This window comes from Simochromis diagramma, unplaced genomic scaffold (assembly GCF_900408965.1).
Source record: "Simochromis diagramma unplaced genomic scaffold, fSimDia1.1 OVJJ01000680.1, whole genome shotgun sequence".
In the NCBI taxonomy this organism is placed as follows: domain Eukaryota; kingdom Metazoa; phylum Chordata; class Actinopteri; order Cichliformes; family Cichlidae; genus Simochromis; species Simochromis diagramma.
In genome coordinates this window covers 1393322-1414847 of record NW_024387470.1, presented here as the reverse complement: position 1 = coordinate 1414847, position 21526 = coordinate 1393322, and the positions used below count along the sequence as shown (strand labels likewise).

The following is a 21526-nucleotide window of genomic DNA, read 5'->3' as shown; positions in this document are numbered from 1 at the left end:
TGTGTCAAAATAAGAGATTTTCTTTTCCAGAGAGAAAAATGAAGCATATGCTGCAACCAGAGCAGCAATATATCTGAATGTGCCCTTTCCTCATATATCAAACCAGAAAGCTCCAATCTGAAAATACCAGCATGTTGCAGTCTGTTCTGTCATCATGAATGACAATCATTTGGCCCATGTTTTATTTATTACATGTCTGTGTATCCTTTCTTCTTTTTTGCTGCATTATTTCCTCTGCCTGTCTCTCAAAATCTTTCAATTTTACAGTTGTCCACCTCTAGCGTTTCACTATGAGCAAGTCTGTGTGTTTGCCTTTTACTTAAGCTTTTTGGTCCCAGCTGGCCCTGGTGGAAAAACTTCAATCATTATTACAAACCAGACCCCTGTGGTCTCCTTCTCTGCCCCCTCCGTTCTCTTTTCTGTTGTTCATCCAATGTTTTTATGTTCCATGCGGTGCCATTCTCAGTCTATGATTTACTTTTTCACTCACTCTCTTCTGCCTTTTTTTGGTGCTCTTCTTCAGCCCTCCCTCCTCTCACTCTGTTTCTGGACCATGTCTGCTTTGTGCCCATTTTTGCCCATGAGTGCCTGAAATATTGATGTGGGTGGTTTTCACTGTGCCTCCCTTTCATTAGGACGAGGACAGTTATAGAGGATAGAAAATAAAATAAATTGTTTTCATACCTCTTGCAGATTGCAAAAGGGAACACTTATGACACCGAGACAAAAGCACTGGTGAAAAGAAAGCAGCAGCCAAAGAGAAGAGAGAGAAAGAAAGAGGGACTGATGGGAATGGTGTTCTTTAACTAAAAAGGAGAAAGCAATAGATGAAGGCCATCTGAAAATCAAAGGACAGGCATTATATCACTAAAGGGACCAGTAATATCTCAGAAACTCTACAAGATCTTCCTGCCATTTGTTTTTCTGTCTTCAAAACAATGTACAGCTGATTCAGGTACATCTTCTTTTTTTGGGATGGGGGGATTTTAACTGACTTTATTGGATTGATACACCCCAAGTAGACAGGAAAGCAGAGGGAAAGTGAGAGGGGAAGTCATGCGGCAAAGGGCCACGGGTCAGACTTTGAACCTGGGCCGGCCACTTTCAGCTATGCGGCATATGGTCGCCTGCTCACCCGACTGAGCTAAGCCAGCGTGCCAGAGTCGGGTACATCTTAGATGAAGTGCAGCAAACGTCATTTGAAGACTCCATTGATGCTCCTTTGTTTTCATTGGAGACCAAATGAACAAGGACATCAGGCATTTTGAACATTTGTACAATTTCGATTTAAGAGGAGATTTCAAAACTAGTGTTTTCAAGGGAAGGAGTTGCCAGAGAAACACTTATGCAGACTACAGTCAGAGAATACACCTGCTTTCAAGTTATTAGAAAAATGTTTCCTGTGTTACGCTTAACTGAGTTTTAAATCCAGTATTGAAGTGATAAGACCAAGTTTGTTTTTGCTTAATTATTATTTAGACTCATATTCGATACCTGACTCTGTCAATATAAAAATTGAACAAACCTGTTTATCAGGACTTTTCGAGAACATCATTTTATGAGATTGGAAGGATTCCAGTTAAAAATCATTTAGATGCTGATTGAACAATCAAGTCTTAATCTTGTGTACAAGACATTTTGGTAAACGTGTATGTACCCACACATACTGCAGTCAGGTAATCAGTGTAGATATTGGCAGGAAACATGCACACATACTTTCCTATTTATCTATTTAATCTATCAATGCTTTTAAGTAGTTCTCAAAAAAAGTCATGTTGGATTTATTTTAGGAGAAGTATGTCCTAAAATGTCTCAGCAACTGTTGATGTTCCATACATTTAATACACATGTCCTGATGGATATTTTGATCCTTTAAACATCAGCATGCTGACACACTAATTTTACAACACTGTACCTGTATGGCAAACACACATAAGTTTAATGTGTAGTTTCTTTAACAGATGGTATCATTTGTTTTGTTTGGCATCCTTTTGGATTCACTAACTAGATAATAATAAAGTTCAATCCAATCCCTGTCAGATCTGAGAACGGGGAACTCTATGGCACTTTTGGCAACCTGTCTTGGCATGGAGCTGCTTTTTTGCATTTCTCACACTAATTGTCTCCATCTGCTGTCCCTTGGTACTATTTCCAGCTGCTGATGGCTAAGCATTGGAGGTTGTCTTTCACACAATCTTCCCACCTTTAGACAGTCTGTCTTAATCTTGGGAATTTCTTGAATTGGCTGCATAGGAGTTGTTTTGAGATGCTGTTCTCATTTATCCTGGTTTTCTCTAGTTATCATCTCTTAGCATTTCTTCCTCTGGACAGGAAATCTTGACTGGTAACATGCTGCTAAGATCTGCTGTTCATGAGTGACGCTTTTTGTTTTGATGAACCATGGTGGCCCAGGGATCAGTGTGGAAAGTGACTTTGTACAGTGCCAGGTTTTATGAAAGTTTCTTTTTTTAAAAATATTATTTTACTATAGCTAAATTGAGTATTCAAATTTCTCTGGTCACTATCAATTTTCCTGACACTCAAGAATAGAAATGCTCTAAAAGATGCCTTCAGAAATTCGTATAGCCGTCCTACAAGCTATTGAAACAGTGGAACATTTCTGTATGAACAAAATGAAAGAACAAAAAACAAAACACAAACTGCTTACCCATCAGAACTTCATCTTTCAGACTTTGAATTTGAGAAGTGTTGTCAATTACTTTGCTGAACACAAAGTCCTGGCAGTATACTCAACCTGCCCACTCTCTTCTGGCTCTTTTGAGCACAGTTGTTTTTCTTCGGCTTGATAAACATAATTAATAAAGCAATAGTGAAGAACTTCTCTATAAGATGTGCTCAAAAAAACAAATTGTTGGAACCAAAAAGTCACATATACCCACATAAAGAGGGTGTCAGTATGGATAGATAGATCATCAAAATATTCCATTTTAACACAGGAAACGGTTTATTTGTTTTTCAGACAATATCTCGCCTATTTAGTTTAATGCAGTTTTATTTCAGTATGACTTTGAGAGTTTAGGTGATTTGTTTCTTTTTTTAAGTTATATAAATTGCTTGTAACACCTTTTATCAATCACTTGTATTGACCCACTACTTGAAATCGTGTAGATATGAAATCTGACTAGCTGATTGGGAGGAAGGTAAGATTTTCTCAGATATATACATGATACTTTTATGAGCATTTAAGCTAAGTAGGGTAGAATATCCCAAAACATCAGGTGAAAGTACAATTATTTGTTAAAAAAAATAAAAATAAAAAAATAAACATTCAAAGAGAGGGAAAGCAAAGTATGTAAAATATATTGTTGCCCTTTTAACATCCATCTGTCTCTTTTCTTAACCACCTGTCCAGTTCACGCTCATGGGGTATGGCTGGACCCTATCCCAGCTGTCATAGGGCAAAAGGCAGGGTACGCTCTAACTGGTCAGCAGTCTGTTGCAGAGCTGTGATCTGAAAATTGTTAAAACTGAAATTATATTATAATTTTAGTGTGTTAAACAATACAACAACTACAGAAACTATTTACTCGCAAAAGTCTCGAGTCACCCCTCATTTCTCTTGAAATGATTTTTTTTTTCATGAATCGTTAAAGCATAAATCTTCATCGTCAAAATTAATGGAAGCAAGTATATAGAAAAATGTCAGATTTTGATCTATCATGCGACACCATCTAGAAAGCATCTGTTTGGCGGTTGCTATATTTTCCAGCATGCCAATGATTCCAAAAACGCTGCTAATGTAGTAATAGCATACCTGGATTTATAAAATCGCTCTAGAACGGTTTGCAGCCGAGTGTGAAGCGGTGAGAATGAGAATTAGCACCTCCAAAAGCGTGGAGTACGCACTCCGGGTCAGGGATGAGTTCCTGCCCCAAGTAGAGGAGTTCAAGTATCTCGGGGTCTTGTTCATGAGTGACGGGAGAAGAGATCGACAGAAGGATTGGTGCTGCTGCTGCAGTGATGCGGTCGCTGTACCGGTCCATCGTGGTGAAGAGCAAGGGGAGTGTAAAAGCAAAGCTCTCATTTTACCGGTCAAGCTACGTCCCTACCCTCACCTATGGTCACGAGCTGTGGGTAGTGACAGAAAGAATGAGATCACAGATACAATGGGCTTCCTCTAAATGGGCTTCCTCCAAAAGGTCTTTTGATATGCCAGTTGATATGGTTCGGGCAACTGACAAGGATGCCTCCTGGGAGCCTCCTGGGTGAGGCATGCCCCACTGGGAGGAGGCCCCGGGGCCGACCCAGGACATGCTGGAGAGATTATATCTCTTGGCCGGATGAGCCCCCTCTAAGTGGGGGCTCGTCCGGGATCGGAATGAAAGGAATTGGGTTGAGTACAAGTGTGAACAGGTGTTTGTGTGTTGTGTGAAGGTCATTTGGCTAGATGCTGCTCTCCCCGGCTAGCACAGGGGAGTGTCTAGCTGAGCATTTGCTCTTCCTTCGGACACTCGTTTTTTGTTTTGCCTTTTTTATTTTCGGAGCAAACCCGGGTGGGGATTGATTCTCTGTTGGGGGTAGGCTTGTCGGTGCCTGTGGCATTTGATGATTTGCCTTTAAAGTGGCCTCGAGCCTGGTACGCTCCAGAAGCTAGGACAGGCTAGATTCTGAGCAGGCAGGACTGGGGGGAGTGTGGGTAGTTCTGTAGTGAAGGCGTTGTGTGTGTGGCCCTTTAGTGGTTTGCTTGTGTTTTGCAGGCCGTTTTGAGTTTTCATGGCTACTTTTGATATTGCTGGGTTTACGGCAGAGCCGTCGCTTGCCCTGCTGGATGTTTGTAGGAAGAGGGATCTGCATGAGCTGGCTACATATTACGGGATCAGTGTCTCCACTGGTCTACGCAAAGCCGAGCTGAAAGCCGCTCTGGTGTCCGGGTTGTTGGAGAGGAGGGTGGTTGTAATGCAAGAACCCCCGAGCACACCCGGTCCGGCTGGACCAAGTGTGGCGCCTCACGTTCCAGGCCAGGTTGTAGAACCATCAGTGTCTACACCTATGGACCAGGGGTTGCCCGAGGGGGGGCCAATGACGCTGCCCCGTTTTGATCCACTCTCCATCCAGTCATCAGAGGGTTCTAAGCAGGATGCTAGGCTCAAAATCCGTCTGGCTCGTCTCCAGCTGGAGAAGGAGGAGCGTGAGAGAGAGTTCCAGCTGAAAAGGGAGATAGAGCTTAGGCGTTTGGACGCGGAACTGGCTAGGGCTAGGGAGGTTGAGCTGATGAAGGTGGAGGCGGAGACGAAGGTCAAGCTGCGACAGCTAGAACTCCAGCAGGCCTCCTCCCCTCCTGTGGTGGCTTCGCTGTCAAGAGACAGCCAAGCCAAGAGATAGCCTCCTCCAGGCCAGCCTGGAGGAGGTGGGTAGGGAGAGGAAGGTCTGGGCTTCTGTACTTGGGCTGTTGCCCCCGCGACCTGGAGGGCAAGCAGAAGAAGATGGATGGATGGATGGATGGATGGATGGATGGATGGACGGATGGATTTATAAAATGCACAATGGAATATGATCAGCCTCGGATTGGCCTCACAAGAGCTTGGACATCAAACCCTGGCTAAGCAATGTGGGAAAATCTTGACGGGGAATGGAAGAAAAGGCATCCAAGATCCAAAGAAGAGCTCTGGGATGTCCTTCGGAAAGCTGCTAGAACTACTGTAGTCCTGAAGATTATTTAAAGAAACTAGATAGATAGATAGATAGATAGATAGATAGATAGATAGATAGATAGATAGATAGATATCTTTCCATATATGTTTATATGGAAAACATATATTCATAGCTGGTGCTTGGCTTGGGTTCTTTCCCACAAATGTCTAGTGGTGCCCGTTACTTCTTATCTGGGTCTGCTGCAACAACACACCAGGGAACAGCAGGCTTTACCCTTTTTTTACTGAATAGGCACTCTTTTTTAATTGCATAAAGTAAACTATAGCTCACTTTATTTTTTAACCTCACTGGCATAAAGGAATATCATCACCAATGTTTTTTAGTGTTTACTTCACTTGTGGTCCTGTTGATTTTGCTTGTGTGAACCAGCCATAAACTGTAACACAGCTAAAAATTGAACAAAATTAAACTGAAGACTGAACTTCAGCTGTAAGTTCCACACATTTCAGCAACTGCAAAACAACCCCCCAAATCCAGGCTTCAAAATATCCATTGAGACAGCTTTATAAAGCTTTTCCCTTAGAATTTGAAATGACTGCAACGACCTCTGGATCTATGCTTTTACTTGTTGGAGAAGCTCATGTATGTTTAGAAAAACACGTCCAAAGCAACTGATTGGCTTAGTCTTGACCAGTGATTTGTTTTCTGTTGTTGAGCCTTGTGAGTCATGTTTGAGAGCGGCCACTTGTATGTTATGCCAGCGAACCCATAAGGCAGCTTTCACGGCCAGAAACACTCAGTACGGAGCATTAGAGCAAGCGTGCATGTGGCTGAATGGTAGGTGTAAATACAGTGCACATGTCTTTGTGCACAGATTCACTCATGTGTGTACCATTTGCCGTCAAAGAAATCTTGTAATATAAATTGAAGTACCCAAACAGTGAGTCATGTGTGACTGGCTTGTTTTCTTGGCAGGCCCCTAAACCGACTCGCTATAAACCAGGCACAAGTACAGCACTTTGTAAGTTTTAAATGAGCTATTCTGTTTCATTTAAAACCTAGAGGACATGAAACACATGCAGAGTTAGGGGAGGGCACAGAGACTCACCTTATACTTGCTGAGATGGAAGCTTTTATAGATCTTGGAAGCACTGGTCCCAGCTGTTGTAGCACAACCCTGACCACCACTGACCTCGTTGCAATTGAGATAACTAGTAAGCTGCTGACATACTCAGCTCAGGCAGTCCAGAGAGCTGTCACAACCCCAAGAAGGGAAGAAGAAAGAAAAGAAAGCAGAATAACAGTGAATAAAAATGACAGGTAGGACAGTATAGGGAAAGCGGGCTGAGAAAAGAAGAGAACAAAAGCGAAGAGGGAGAGAGAAACGAACAGCGAGCAGCACAAAAACAAGACATTTAAAGGAGTTTAAGGAGTACGTTCTGTTTAGGTAGATGACCTCTCTCCTCCAATGTGTTACATTTGATATCGAACTAGCTGACCTGATCGATCTGAACTGCTGCTGTAGCTTCACCAACTCCAGCAAAAACACTTGGAGCAATTTCTGAGATAGTCAGGTGCAGGAGAGGCACAGAGCAGCTCTTAGTTTTGGCAAAGTGATGTTTTCAGCACACCGTAACCACGGTGATTTGAGAAAACTGTATCGACCACTATTACTTGTAACAGGACAAGATAAACATTTTGCACAATAATGTCTCAAATCAGGAAATATTATCAGCATACGCTGTTTAAAATATTACACAAATCCTAGTTATTTCTTGGATAATGTGACAGTATGTGTTTACTCTCACAACAGCTCGTGGATTACTCATTTATGGTTTGGTGACTCTTCTTTTATCAGCTGCTTGTTGTCTTTGTGGTATTTCAGACAAGTGTTGCTAACAGAGTAGGTGTAGTGTGCAACATCAACACTCATAACATTGTTAAGCATGTTTTTCCTGTGTCATCTTTACTTTTTTCACTTTCATTAAGAGAATGGAAAATTCAAATTTGCCAATACCATTATATACATTCAGATCATTTGGCACGTCTAAAAGCTAGTAAAACACTCTGAAAACAGTAAAAAATAAACACAGTGGATTGAGGTTCAACTACACCTCCACCATCTTGGTTATGTTCTCAGGAGGGTACTCCTTATGATCAGATTTTCAGATTTGTTATGTGCTATTTATGTCTGCGCAAAACTACACATTTTGCATCAAAGGTGTTTCTTTTTACCCAGGTGTGTCAAATATAACTTACTGTTTAGTCATTAAGCATCCAAAATGAAGACCAGAGAGCTGTTTTTAGGACGAAAGCTTACCATTCTAAAGCTAAGCAAAGGGGGAAAATCCATCAGAGATATTTCAAAAACATTGGGGATAGTCAGCAGCACAAACAAACTGGCTTTGCTGTTTCAACACTTTTGGATGGCACTAAATAAGAAGCAAAGAGCAAATACTGTTTGAAAGGAAAAAACTGTCCTGCGTGGATGTTTTGGTTTTCCTTCACAGCTGCACTAGTTTAACATTGTGTTCACATTTGGTTAGGCTTAGAAAAAGATAATGATTTGAGTTAAAATAGCACACAATCACAACATTACATGGGAACAATAACTGTGAAAGGATACCCACTACTCCCTTGCAATGTGTCCAAGTCTCCATATGTAATGTGTGTGTGGACAGGGTTGTAATGCAGGGTGATAAAGCTTGTTTTCAGACACTCTTTCTTAAGAGTCAAACTGTGTTTAAGTTTTATCACAGAAATGATGATTCAAGGTATAGAACCTTCAAGCGGTTTGTTAAAAGACTTTTTGATGTGAAAGAAGCAACTTAGCAACTTAAGCAATTAGTGACAATCTTCCTTTACATAGAGGAGATGGTGCATTAGATATAGTTTTACAGTCCAACAAGAACTTAATTTAATCCTTGGTTCATGCCCAATTATCTCCAGCCAAACCCTAATTGAAATCCAAATTGGAGTGGAGAGCTGACCTTTGTGAAAACATAAAAACCCACGTGATTCAGTTTAAGACTCCATCCAAGCTGAAATGATATCACTTTGTTACTGGGGTACAGCTGAGACAATACCCTACATCCATGCTGTCTCTCCAGGGATGTGAAAAGTAAAACCTTTAGACTCCAGTCTTAACTGACTTTTTGAAAGGGTTGATTTTCACAGAGGGTATGCCATCGAATGGAGACAGGCAGAGGATAGCTGTTGAAGAGAGCGAGGTGGACAGCTATCGAAAGAGACTCTATGTGTCTTGACACATCATTAAAATCATATGAGCACTTCTTGTTAGAGGACATAAATGTCAACAGCAGATGTGAAGGAATCAGTGAAAAATGTAAAGAGTCCTTACATGTGTGATGATGAACTCACAGTTTCCCCACATGCTCTATGCTCAGGTGGTGTCTCCCTCTAATAGGCACTGCTGTAAAGGTACAAGGTTACACAGTGTTAGTTCTTCCAGTTGCCATGGTTTCACCATCACAGGTCTGACTGTCCCCTTTGTCAGCGTCTGTCACATGTGAAATGGTCCCAGATGGCAAGCACTGATTTCATTAGCTGAGACTCTTAAGAGGATCCAGTGATTTTTTTTTTTTCCTACAGGGATTATCTCTTGCGACAGGCTGGCCGACCACATTTCGACAGATTTCACCAGGCCCTGTCCCTTATTAACTCTATCACTCTGTCAGATGCCCAAAGAGGCTCCCCCACCTAATATAACTGCTATCATTATTCCCTCTTCCTCCTTCATGTGTAGCAGCCTGTGCCAAAGGGAACTTATGGTGGGGACTTAAAGCTACATAGCACTTGGTTAAAGTTGCATGAGACATTGTGCTATAGCACCGCTACTGTTCATCATGTTATTGTATTTCAGAAAATGGATAACAGCAGTCCTCACTTCTAATTCCTGAGGTCAAAATTTTAGAGTTCATTCAATTTCCTATAGCTAACAAATGTGTTCCTTTTCCTATAAATCTTGATAGCACCCAAAGAAAGCAAATATATGATCACAATTTATATTGCACTTTTATGAGACTTTACCAGTTTTGTACAGTGAAGAAAAAACATTAAATAAAAATAAACATATATCCATTTTATGTAAATCATATTTCATATTTCTTATGTATATGTCTGGAGTTCAGACCATAGGATGTTATCAGAAACAACATGCAATCGACACATTACTGACAGAATAAACTTAAAATGCACTTTTGTTGAGTTGGTGGGAAGCTCATACAAACAAGAGTCCATGCAAAATCAAAACAGAGAGATTAAAAGGATCCAACAAACTTAGCAATAAGCCAGGGACCTATTCAGGTTCAACAAACCAAGGAATAATGCTGACAGACTAATGATGAAAAGTAAAGCAGACCCCAAAACAATAATCCATAACATCATGAACGACCTCCAATGAGGAAGGGTGGAAAAATCACATTCCACTGTTTAAAGGAATGTCATTTTTCCACAGTGTCTTTTGTCATGTCTCCTTCTCCTCACCCCCAACTGGTCATGGCTTGTGGCGGCCCTCAGCGAGCCTAGTTCTACTGGAGGTTTCTTTCTGTTAAAAGAGAGTTTTCCCCCCTTACTGTACCCAAGTGCTTGGTTTTCTCTCTATTATTGTAGGGTACAATAAAAAGTGTAACGTTGTTGTGATTTGGCATTATATACATAAAGCTGAACTGAACATAACTGGCTGCTCCAGTCTGCAGGGCAAGATACAAATCCCAAGTTGCTCTCTAATGCGTCTATCTAAAGTATGAATGTTTGACAGAAAGCATTTCATAGAGAAAGCAAAAAAAGTGTTTGCATGAATGAGTGTGAATGGATGAATGAGACAAGTGTATAAAGTGCTTTGACTGGTCAGATAGAGTAGAAGAGCACTATATAAGAACCAGTCCATTCACCGTTTTGGAACAGACTATATCATTTTTATTGATGATGTAATTTATGACTGTCTTAGCAGAATGAATACAGAAGCCTAATGCAATCATTTTGCCTTCTGTCTTCTGCTACATTAAAGAGAAGTACATTCAAAATATTTGAGAACAACTTGATCATACAGCAAAGAATGAAAACACACTCAACAAATAACTTTTTCAGAGGGGAAAAACAGAAGGTTTTGGACTGGCCAAGTCAAAGACCATATCGGCTTGGCTGTAATCAATATTCTGTTTAAAAGAGTTAATTAACTCTGAGGTCAACAACTGACTTTTCAATTCCAAAAAGGTGATCAGGGTTAGTTCAAGCAGATACATGAGTAAGGAAAGAAAGCCATCTCCATCAGAGTCCAATACTAGGATTCACCATGGCAACAGGTAAGTAAAGAGCAAACCCTCCGTTTGAATCCAGTGGATCTAGGAATATGAACATGTGACAGACCTTGATATTTATCTTAAATAGGAGGGCAGGAAGGAGAACCCACTTTTACTGAGTTACTGCTATTGGTAGTTACTGAACTAAAAAATGCAGAATGGCTTTCCAAGTATTTAATGAATGTAATGTTTTACCACTAAAGTCAAATGTTAAAAGAAAGGCCTCAGCTTTTATAGATTTGAAAAATTTCAGCATAATTTTGGGAGGATGAGCCATTTTAAATAAAGAATCTCTGTTATCCTTTTCCATGTTGGATCCATCCTGATATGCAAGTGGACTTGAATCAAATACAGTTCGCTGCACCATTACACAGTCTATGATAATTTTGGGTGGTTGGTCCAGTGGTCGACCCACTGAGACTGATTTAGATGATTTTCAGTGGAAAGTATGCAGAGAGTCAGACTCTGAATTTCAGACTCCGTACTTTTGGTAATGTTGACAGCATAATGACTGAATCTCAATTTGTGAGCAGGTTTCAACATAAAATGCTCAGATCACAGACTGTCTGCAGGCTACATTTAGACTGACTTCAAAATACATTTCGTTATATTTTTAATGTTCAATATGTGTAACATATTTTTTAATAAATCATAAAAAATGACAGTCTTGCAATTATGATTAGTGTTATGATTTTAGTCATAATACTATGTACAACAAATGGCTTTTAACCAGCTGAGAAATACATCTTGATTTAAAAACATATCAAATGTGTTCATGAAAAAAATCTGCACTGAATTAAAAGGCTTGAGTGTTCAGTGAATAATTAACTGCTAATATCTACAGTGAGATTAAGTATTATTGAAATTACTATGAGTCACCAGTGCTACTTCTCAGTCGCCTAAAGATGCACATGTGGTATAAATGTGAAAATCTTGGATGACTTCTTTCATAAGTTTTCACGTGTGCAAATCTTTCAGAAAACGTGACCTCTGACCTTGGTAGTAGGTAGTAGATGCACCTATTGTTTCAATTTGAAAATCCTATCTCGCCTCGTTCTTGAATTATCACATTCACAAAGTTGGGTGTGCACAATAGCTGCCCACCCATCCAACCTCTTACAGCTGAGGGGTAAAAAGGAAGATGGCATATAAGAAAAACAGCAAGTTAAACTTGGTGTATTTAGTGATCACCAACTCTCTGGCACCACCAGGAACTCCTGCCATGTCCATTAAACTGGACATGGCAGGAGTTCCTCATTAAAGCTTTTATGACTAATGTGTTAAATATGTTATTAAAACTTTCTTATATCACCAGTGTTGGTCAAGTTACTTGAAAAAAGTAATCAGTAACTAATTACTGATTACTTCCCCAAAAAAGTAATCCCGTTACTTTACTGATTACTTATTTTCAAAAGTAATTAATTACTTAGTTACTTAGTTACTTAGTTACTTTTTAAAAACACGATTTACAACCTGAGTAGGTGATAAAGCGATAGATCTTTCAGCCCAATTCTACTTTTTCTACATAATCCATCATACAAAATGTAATCAAATGGAAAAGTCCCTTTTTAAAACTTGTTTTATTAGTTTTAATCTTTTAACTTTATGCATCAAGCAAAAATTTAATTATATGCAACATTCTCTGACTGGAAGAAATTTGTTTAATATTTAAACCTATTTTCTGCACATTCCAGCACATAATTTATTTTTTTTTCCTTTTACACTCACTCTTTCAAATAGATGCAAGTAAAACACAGCAGAAAATAAATAAAGTCAAAGACTAGCGGTCCTTTTGCTCTATTTTCACCTATAAAGCAGGAGTGGCGTAGGCGGAGGTTTACCCTGGTGAAGGTGTGCCGCGGCGGTAAGTGGAAGAATCCGCGAGTGTCTCTGTGAATTTCCCATTATGTCATAGCGCACTCGGTGCTTGCTTGGAAGTTTAGGGGTTTTTTTTCGCTGTAAAAAGAAGTTTTCTTCCCACGCACAACGGACACTAATGTTTTTGTCACTTTTTATGGAATCAAACTCAAAGTAAGGTCAGTACTTCCACGCTTTAAATGCTGCACGCTCATACTCTCTCCCGCACTCGATTTATGATCCATTGTTGATCTGCACACAGCTGTTGTCACGAACTTCGCACTTGCTTACGTCACTGTCATGAGACATTCTGGCAAAAAAAAAATCACGGTTTTAGTAACGCAGTAACGCAGCGTTCCTACGGGAAAGTAACGGTAATCTAATTACCGTTTTTGCAATAGTAATCCCTTACTTTACTCGTTACCTGAAAAAAGTAAGCGGATTACAGTAAGGCGTTACTCTCTGTATATCACACATGTTGACTGACGTAGTTAGGAAGAGAAAGCTCATCTGTCATTAGGATAAATGTTTCCACACTAAGCACTGCTCATAACTGTAATAGCTGATAACTCTCAGTGGAAGCAGAACCAGTGGAAGCTAGAGGTTTAGCTACATTGTGAATGTACAAACAATTATCTGCAAGCTGCTGGCCTCTCAACTTGATAAGCTCCAGGCATTATGCATGGGACAGAGATACACCCTTGAGGAATCTTAAAAAATTACAATGACTCCATTGTCAAGCTGCATCAATTCTGCCTCCAGAGACAATAGCGAACGCCAGCCACAAGATGGAACAAGAACAGATGTGTGAGAAGCTGTATGACACGCAGCTGGTTGTTTACACATGTAAACTATTTAAGATAAAAGGACAGAGAATGCTTTACTTTGGTATGTTTAAGTGCTCTCACCAGCTCACCATATGTATTCAGTTTATTGAAGAGTAAACAAACCCATCAGATAGTCAAGACAAGTAAATGTTTAATGGCTCCTTCAGTGGCATTCACTCCTGCAACCAGCAGTAAGGAAATCACACCAGCACACATTTTTCACACAGTGGCCTTTAAAGCATACAGTTGCACAGTACATCTTCCAGTGAGCAAAATATCATTGTGTTGTAGACAACATACTGAGTATAAAAATCAGCAGTCAAACTTAAAGCACTGGGGAGCTGCACTTTCTGATTTGAGCTTTATTTGATGTGAGTGCTACTTCAGCAAGCCAGGGACAACAGCAGTGACAGAAAGAGGGAGATTATGCTTGCATCCCTGTATTCCCATGGTGTGTGTCTGTGTATGTGATACCGAAGGAAAATATGCAAATGGCCATGCATGTCTTTCAGGGATTTGCTAAATGAGATTTTTGAGGACAATGTTTTGTCCTTTGCTGCATGTACTGAAATTATGGTTGACACCTTCAGCACAGTGAAATGAGAATAAGCAAGACAGACACAGGTTTGCATGCATGTGTATATGTTTCACACGGTTTTTACGTGTGTAGAGCTGAGAGTGTTTATTGTCCTTCTGTGTCGACGCCCAACTAGGTACTGTCGAAAAACCGCTGTGGGAGATATATTTGATTTGCAAATGAAAAAAACACACCCGCACATTTGCAAAGAGAAGGATACACACACTCAGACACAGGTGTGCTTGTTCTCCGTGGGGATGATTTGCAACTGAATAGGCATGTTGCAGTGGCTGACTTCTAAGTTTTGACAAAATTCTTCCTGGGGAAAAACAAGCACGAGTACACCAAGGACATGCTGCTTACCAGTGTACCTCTTATCAATAGCAGCCTGTGAAAGCACTTGCAGTTAGAGCGAGAGTGGCTCCATTAAAATTCAACCAAATGCTGTTTACACTAACTTTCCAGTCAATGCTTAATGTTTAAATTGTGTTCAAGGTTGGGTCTGGCTGCACTCAGATATCCGTGTGTAGTTGTGCATATGTGGAGACTAGATGTCAGTACCTCGGTCTAACTGGAGCTTAAATGTCACTTTGACTGTATTTGAGGTATGTATGTAACCATGTGTTTTTCTGTCTGTGTGTGTATGTGTGATAGGGTGTAATGACATTGCCATGCCAGCTGGTTTTGATGACCTGTAGAGTCACTTCTCCATCTTGCTGTTGAAAAAGCAAGGTGTTTCCTCTGATAGTCCTCTGTCTCTCTCTGTCACTCTGACCAGGAAGTCCCAGCCGTCCACACCTACCCAGCCAAAAGAGTGAGTAGCAGCCTCGCTCAAACTGACCTGTCAACAGATCATGCCATGGACTCACCCCAGGATGCTAGTATTAGTGAGTATTTTCTTGTTTTTCATTTGCAAAGCTTTAAAGTTGCTGTTTGTTTGTTTTTTCATAAAGCTTTGATGCAGTATGAGATTTGTTATAACTCATGATAGCTCTGGAATTGCATCATGCTTACACTACTCTGTCATCCAAAGAACCGAGTCTGCAGGATGGTTAATGCAATGTTTTGTCCTATTTGTTCTATGAGATAAACATTTGGCAGAAAGCAGCTTTTGAAAACTAGATTGCTCATTTCCAGATAAGGCTGCCTCCTTGGCAGCTTTTTTAACGGGGAGCTTGGGGCTCGCTAGATGTGGTGCTTTCTTTTTTGTGATAGCAGTAGTATGGCGGGTACTTGCACTTTGCCTTCCACCGATAGCAATGAACGCACACGTGGAGCTTGCAGTAAGATTTACAGTTGCTTGCAATAAGATTTAAGTGTTGCTGAAGTGTTAAAGTATTAAAATGAAACTGAGCAATTTAAAAATTCAAACACTGGATTACAGTAGAGCGTGGAATCTGTGACACTTTTATTTCACAAAGGTGAAATGCTCTGCACACAAGAAGCAAGCTGTATTCAGATGAGATTAAAATCAGTGGGAGTGGTTGGTCATTTTACTAAGTGTTCCTGTTGGAAATGTAAACTTTATCAAATTACAGAATTTAATCATGGGCAATATATAGCAGGACAGCAAATAAACCTGAAAAAAAAAAAATCACCTTTCTTTCATACACAAAAAAGTCTTATACAACTTGAGATGCTATAAACTCCAATACTCCAAAGTAATTCTGCTGATTATTATGTGTTACCCATAACCCATATAGTAACCCATAACAGAAAGCAGAAGCTGTGTATGCAAAGTGACATATAAAGATAAGCCTATAAAGTAAAGTAATCCAGTAAGATGTCTGAGGCTACATTACAGACAGGACTTGCTAATGGCTACAGTAACTAAAGATTTCAAGGCAATGTAAAGAATTATATGTTCAAAATGAGCCAGAAAATCAAGAGCAGTACATCCCTGCAGCAGACGCTACTGTTCTAGCTGTAAAATAGTGCTCTTACAAGTGCTCCATACTAAATAAAAATTACTAACCAGTGCAGTTAATATTGAAAGGCTCCCAGCTCTCTCAGCAAAAGATTTTTCATCCATGCCAGCTGCTCTGTCAAGTTGAATTTAGGTGGAGCAGTGCTTTGATTTTACTGCTAATCAGTGATGGGAATAACGGCGTTACAAGTAACAGCGTTTCAAGTAACGGTGTTACTATCTGCGTTACTTTTTTCAGTAACGAGTAATCTAACTAATTACTGTTTCTATCATTACAACGCCGTTACCGTTACTAACGAGAAAATGCGGTGCGGTCGCGTGACTATTTTTCAACAAAATGCGGTAAGCTGTCTTCAGCTTACCGCATTTTATACCAGTTGCACGGAAGTAGCTGTCTACGTAAGTAATCTGGGCGCTACAGCTTTAAGTAGGGCTGGGCGATATGACCCAAAATTCATATCTCGATATTTTTTAGCTGGATGGCGATATAAGATATATATCTCGATTTTTTTTTTTAAAGCCATAAGTTAAGAACAAAAAGAGAGTTCTTAGTCACACTGTGTCCCAGATGTCACACGGGCACTTTTATTTACATACAGCGTAGATGTACATGAAGAAATTATTCAAAAATAAATTATCAGCATTTATTAAATAATCATGGTCCATAAATAAAAGAAAACAATGTTGTTTTTGTGCATAACAAAAAGCTCACAATTGTGCAGTCAAAATGTAAACTAATAGACGCTGAGCATAATAATAAAGAGACAGATTTCACAGCTGCACCACGTCTCTGAACAGGTGCCATTTGTGGTCCTTATACACACAGTACGTATCACTCCGCGAGGCTCCTCCTCGGTAGCCGTAATCCTCCGACAATCCATCAAGTGGTGCAGCTCCGTAGCTTAGCAAAGTCATATTAAAACATTTTTTGACAGATTGCTGAGCGCTGTGTCCCACATAAAATCGGTTCGCGGTCAGTAAGCACAACCAGAATTCATACATAAGGCGCGCTGTCGATTTTTGAGAAAATGAAAGGATTTTAGTCCGTGCAGCCCCTCCTGGCTGCATGTCGTTAGCGCGGTTAGCTAGCTAACACGTTGACGCCGTCCAGCCCCACACACGGTAACTCGCTAACGGAGATTTTCCGCTTTCATCTTGTCATTGCCTGCAGGTGAAGCTATGGGGGAGGGGGAGTTGTGTTCAGTGAAGGAGAGGCGAGGCCGAGTAACGTTGCGTAGAGACAAAAGTGGACGAAAGAGAGGCAAACCTGCGGCTCCACAAGTATAATTATAACGTAACATAGACTATATCGATATAAACGATATTGTCACATCTTATATCTCGTATGAAAATATATCGATATTTTTAAAAAACTCGATATATCGCCCAGCCCTAGCTTTAAGCTACAGAGCCCCTCTGATGACATGGTCCAAAAAATAAATAAATTGTGGCCACAAAATACTACTTCGTGCCTTCGAAATAGTATAACGTGCCCACGAAATACTTATGTGTGGCCACGAAATACTATGCACGGTGGCACGGTGGTTAGCACTGTTGCCGCACAGCAAGAAGGTCCTGAGTTCAATTCCACCATCAGGCTGGGGTGTTTCTGTGTGGAGTTTGCATATTCTCCCCGTGTTTGTGTGGGTTGTCTCCGGGTACTCTGGCTTCCTCCCACCGTCCAAAGACATGCAACTTGTGGGGATAGGTTAATTGGATAATCCAAATTGCCACTAGGTGTGAATGTGCGAGTGAATGTGAGTGCGAATGGTTGTCTGTCCCTGTGTGTTGGCCCTGCGACAGACTGGCGACCAGGGTTTACCCCGCCTCTCGCCCTATGACAGCTGGGATAGGCTCCAGCGCCTCCCGCGACCCTGAAAAGGATAAGCGGAAGCGAATGGATGGATGGATGGAAATACTATTTCGAGGGCACGAAATAGGTATAACGTGCGCACGAAATGCTAATTTGTGGGCACAAATTGGGTATAACGTGGCAAGGAATTACGTATTTGTGGCAACGAAATAGATAACGTGCGTACATCATATTGATACGATTCCTGGACAGCTGCGTAGAGATATAAGCATAAGAGTAGGCTAAACCTATACACCATGGACAGAGACAGTATGATTGAGTTTTATTTTAGGCTGGGGATGAGCTACAAATGCATTTTGAAAAACCTGCAATGCAAGGAACCATTATTACAGAGAGACATTTAAACAGGACATTGAGAGCCCAGTTGCTTTACAGACGTAAGTAGGACCTGGACGCTGGGATAGATTTTATTGTCAACCAACTGCAAGGGCCTGGGAAGGATCACGGTTATCGGTCAAGTGTTTCGTGGGCACATATTAGCATTTCGTGCGCACGTTATACCCATTTTGTGCTGACGAAGTAGTATTTTGTGGCCACAATATATTTATTTTTTGGACGATGTCATCAGAGGGGCTCCGTATTAAGCAGCTGCACGCGCTCCCAAGGAGGCAATCACTTTCTGGCTGACTATCACTTTTTGGCACAACACCTGGAGCTAGGGGGCAAAACAATCGCACGAGTGCTGCTGTTTGACTGAGGAACAATAAAGTAGTCGTGGTAGGCCAATCACATGACCACTTCAAGATGACAAAGCAACAAGCTGATATATACCAGTTTTTAAATTGTGTTGATGGGCCACGTAAAACCAGAGTCATGATAAACAATATATCCAAGTGTTTTTTCCTCAATAGTTTCTTCACGTTTACTGTCTAAGGACAGCGCTAGCAAGCACTCTCTGCTTATGAAAATAAAAAATAAAAAAACAAAACAAAAACAGCCCGTTGGTGTTGGTGGAAAAATGCACCATGTCGACCAATCAAAAAAAAAAAAAAAGATATGACAACATGACATTTGGTTGTTTAGGAAGACGGGGAAGTTTTAGGAGTGACGGCGAGAGAGAGCGAGAGAGAGAGAGAGAGAGCAAGTTTTGAGATGTGAGAGATTTGTGACGTTTAGCGTGTTTGGAGTGTGTAGTTGATGTGTTGTCTTGTGTAGTTAGTGTGTTGTGTTTCTGAATAGTTTCTGGGATGCTTAGAACTCAAATTGCACTGCTTAAAATAGTTTATTTTGATGCATATGCTGTTTTCTTTGCAAATTTGCATCATAGGATTGTTTTTCGTTTTTCCTGCAGTATATAAAAAATGGTGTATCTCAAAAATAAAACTATGAAGACATTCAAAATAAATTTCCTGTTATTGTAAACTATTTTTTGCAACTTTTTTTGTATTTAAAGTTTCGAGGGATAAACCTCTTAAATTTCTCCAAGTAGAAATATATGTAACAAAACAAAAATGATTTTCAATTTTTTTATGTAGTTACTATGGACTTAATGCATACATATTATTAAAATATGGGCTATAACAGTTGTGTTGATGTATAGCAACTTGAAATGCTCCCAAAAATGGCACTACAGCATGTAAAAATATAAAGTAAGCTCTGGCGGCCTTGGTTCTATGGTAGGTCTTAAAGGGTTAAGTGTATATTCGTCTTAGTTTTAGTTCAGCTGTGGGTTCTGTTCATGGTTATATTTCTTGTTTCAGGTTATCCTGCCGCCCTGCGTTGTTGTTAAGTTTTTGTCTCTCTGTTCGGTGTTTTAATGTTCGATTTTGGAAGTTTCTTGTCTTTTTACTTTTCTATCTTGTAATGACAGCTAGTGCAAACTGACACTAAATGAGATTGTACTGAAATGAATTTTAAAAGAATCAGAATCAGAGCACTTTAATAATCCCTAAGGAAATTATGTGGGTTATAGTTTTTTAACAGTACCAGACTACAGTGACGAACTATTTAAATAATACAGTATATTGCAGGGTTTACAAAGTACAAGATGAGGCTGATTAGAGGAAGAGTGTTTTTTGTGTATCTCATAAAGGAAACATAAACTTAAGTGCCTGAACCAAACCTACTGACAGTACAGCCTGTAGTATTTTGAGACATTTTTGTCAAATTTTCAAATGTGCAAAAATTTTATGATGCTGGGAAATCATCCAATTTATTCGGTTTGGTCTTTTGGGGTCCATGGGTATTTGTGCCAGTAACCAGTAGTTAATCAAATACGTTTAAGCTGGTGTATTGGAGAACAGTGGCTTGTTTATACACGGATTAGTTCAAGAGTAATATTAAACTTAATTTGGAATTGTGCTTCTGTCCATATGACTGGACAAAAATGTATCATTTTCAGTGCTGGTTTTAGTCACTGCCAACTCCCACGACAAATATCTGGTATAGCTTTATAAACATCTGCCTGCTTCTTCCACATATAGCAGTGGTGAGTGAGGAGCAAGAAAGACAAGACATTTTGCAAAACACTTTGCAGAAGTACAGAGTTTATGATTCAGTTACTTGGCCATTCACGTTCTAAATGTAATCCACAGTTGGTATGAATGCAAAGAGTGTAACCTAACTTATTATTTTCTTATGTAACTATATTATTGATCTGTATAAAAGCTACTATTGTTGGGTGGGGGGGGAGGTCGTATTTTTAGTGCTTTAGTGTGTCACTGACACTGAAAAATTGTGTCCAGAAGCATGTAGAGGATACAAATCTACAATGACAGATGGGTAGATGCGCCTCAGTGGTATCAAGGTGTATGCAAACTCATACTTCTGAACTCAGTCTTGCATGCTGACACTCAGCATATTCAAGTCGGCAGGCTGAGAGCCTCTCCATCTCCACCTTAGATCAATGAGGCTTTTGTGTCGCCCTGCACGTCTCTAAATCTCGGCACCACATCTAAAATTGGAACTTGTTGACGATCCCCAACGTTGTCCTGACTGATCGACAGCTTTAGTCTTGGCTGACAAGTTGACGGTGAAAACAGTGACAGATCAAATGACTGACAGTAGCGGTGAAGGGTATTGGTACTGAAGCTGTACCCTGCAAAGCCCCAAAGTTTAAATAAAGCACAGCAACAGCGTAAGTGTGCTTTAAACAGATGCAAAGCTCACCTCTAAGTCCCCACACTGGTTCTAAACAAGCATGCTTGTTTACATGTTGCCTCTCATATTGCACGACTATGACACTGTTGCTGTCTTTGTGGCATACAGAGTAGTGCAAAATAAATAGGATTTTATTTTTTTATTGTTAAATTCTGCTACTTATTCTATTATTTCACAGTTTTGTATGCGTGCTTGTATGTATGTGTATATATATAATACACACACATACAAACACACATATAATCTTTGGCTGGTTAAACTTGTCAGACATGTGCCCAAGAGAAACATCTCAAAATGCTGCCAATTGGAGGTAGATTTGCCAGAAGACTGTTTTTGTTTTAATTAATCTCTCAGATTTGCCTGGCAAATGATGATGTCTTTATATTATCATCCTGAAGGAAAAGCAAAGATTTTCTTCCTGCCAGTTTCAGA

General features: G+C 40.1%; 1 protein-coding gene across 2 annotated transcripts in view; it reads left to right on the top strand.

The window, feature by feature from the left end:
• The window catches only part of xirp2a (xin actin binding repeat containing 2a), a 68614-nt gene that overhangs the window by 11560 nt on the left and 35528 nt on the right, over positions 1-21526 (top strand). The window contains exons 1-2 of one of the 2 annotated variants that reach the window (XM_040014922.1): positions 13125-14800; positions 14974-15082. In XM_040014922.1, the coding sequence (XP_039870856.1) occupies positions 14747-14800; positions 14974-15082 (163 nt within the window). In that variant the 5' untranslated portion in view covers positions 13125-14746. Of the gene's footprint in view, positions 1-13124; positions 14801-14973; positions 15083-21526 lie in introns of those variants that run through there. The other variant, XM_040014921.1, reaches the window with a different exon arrangement.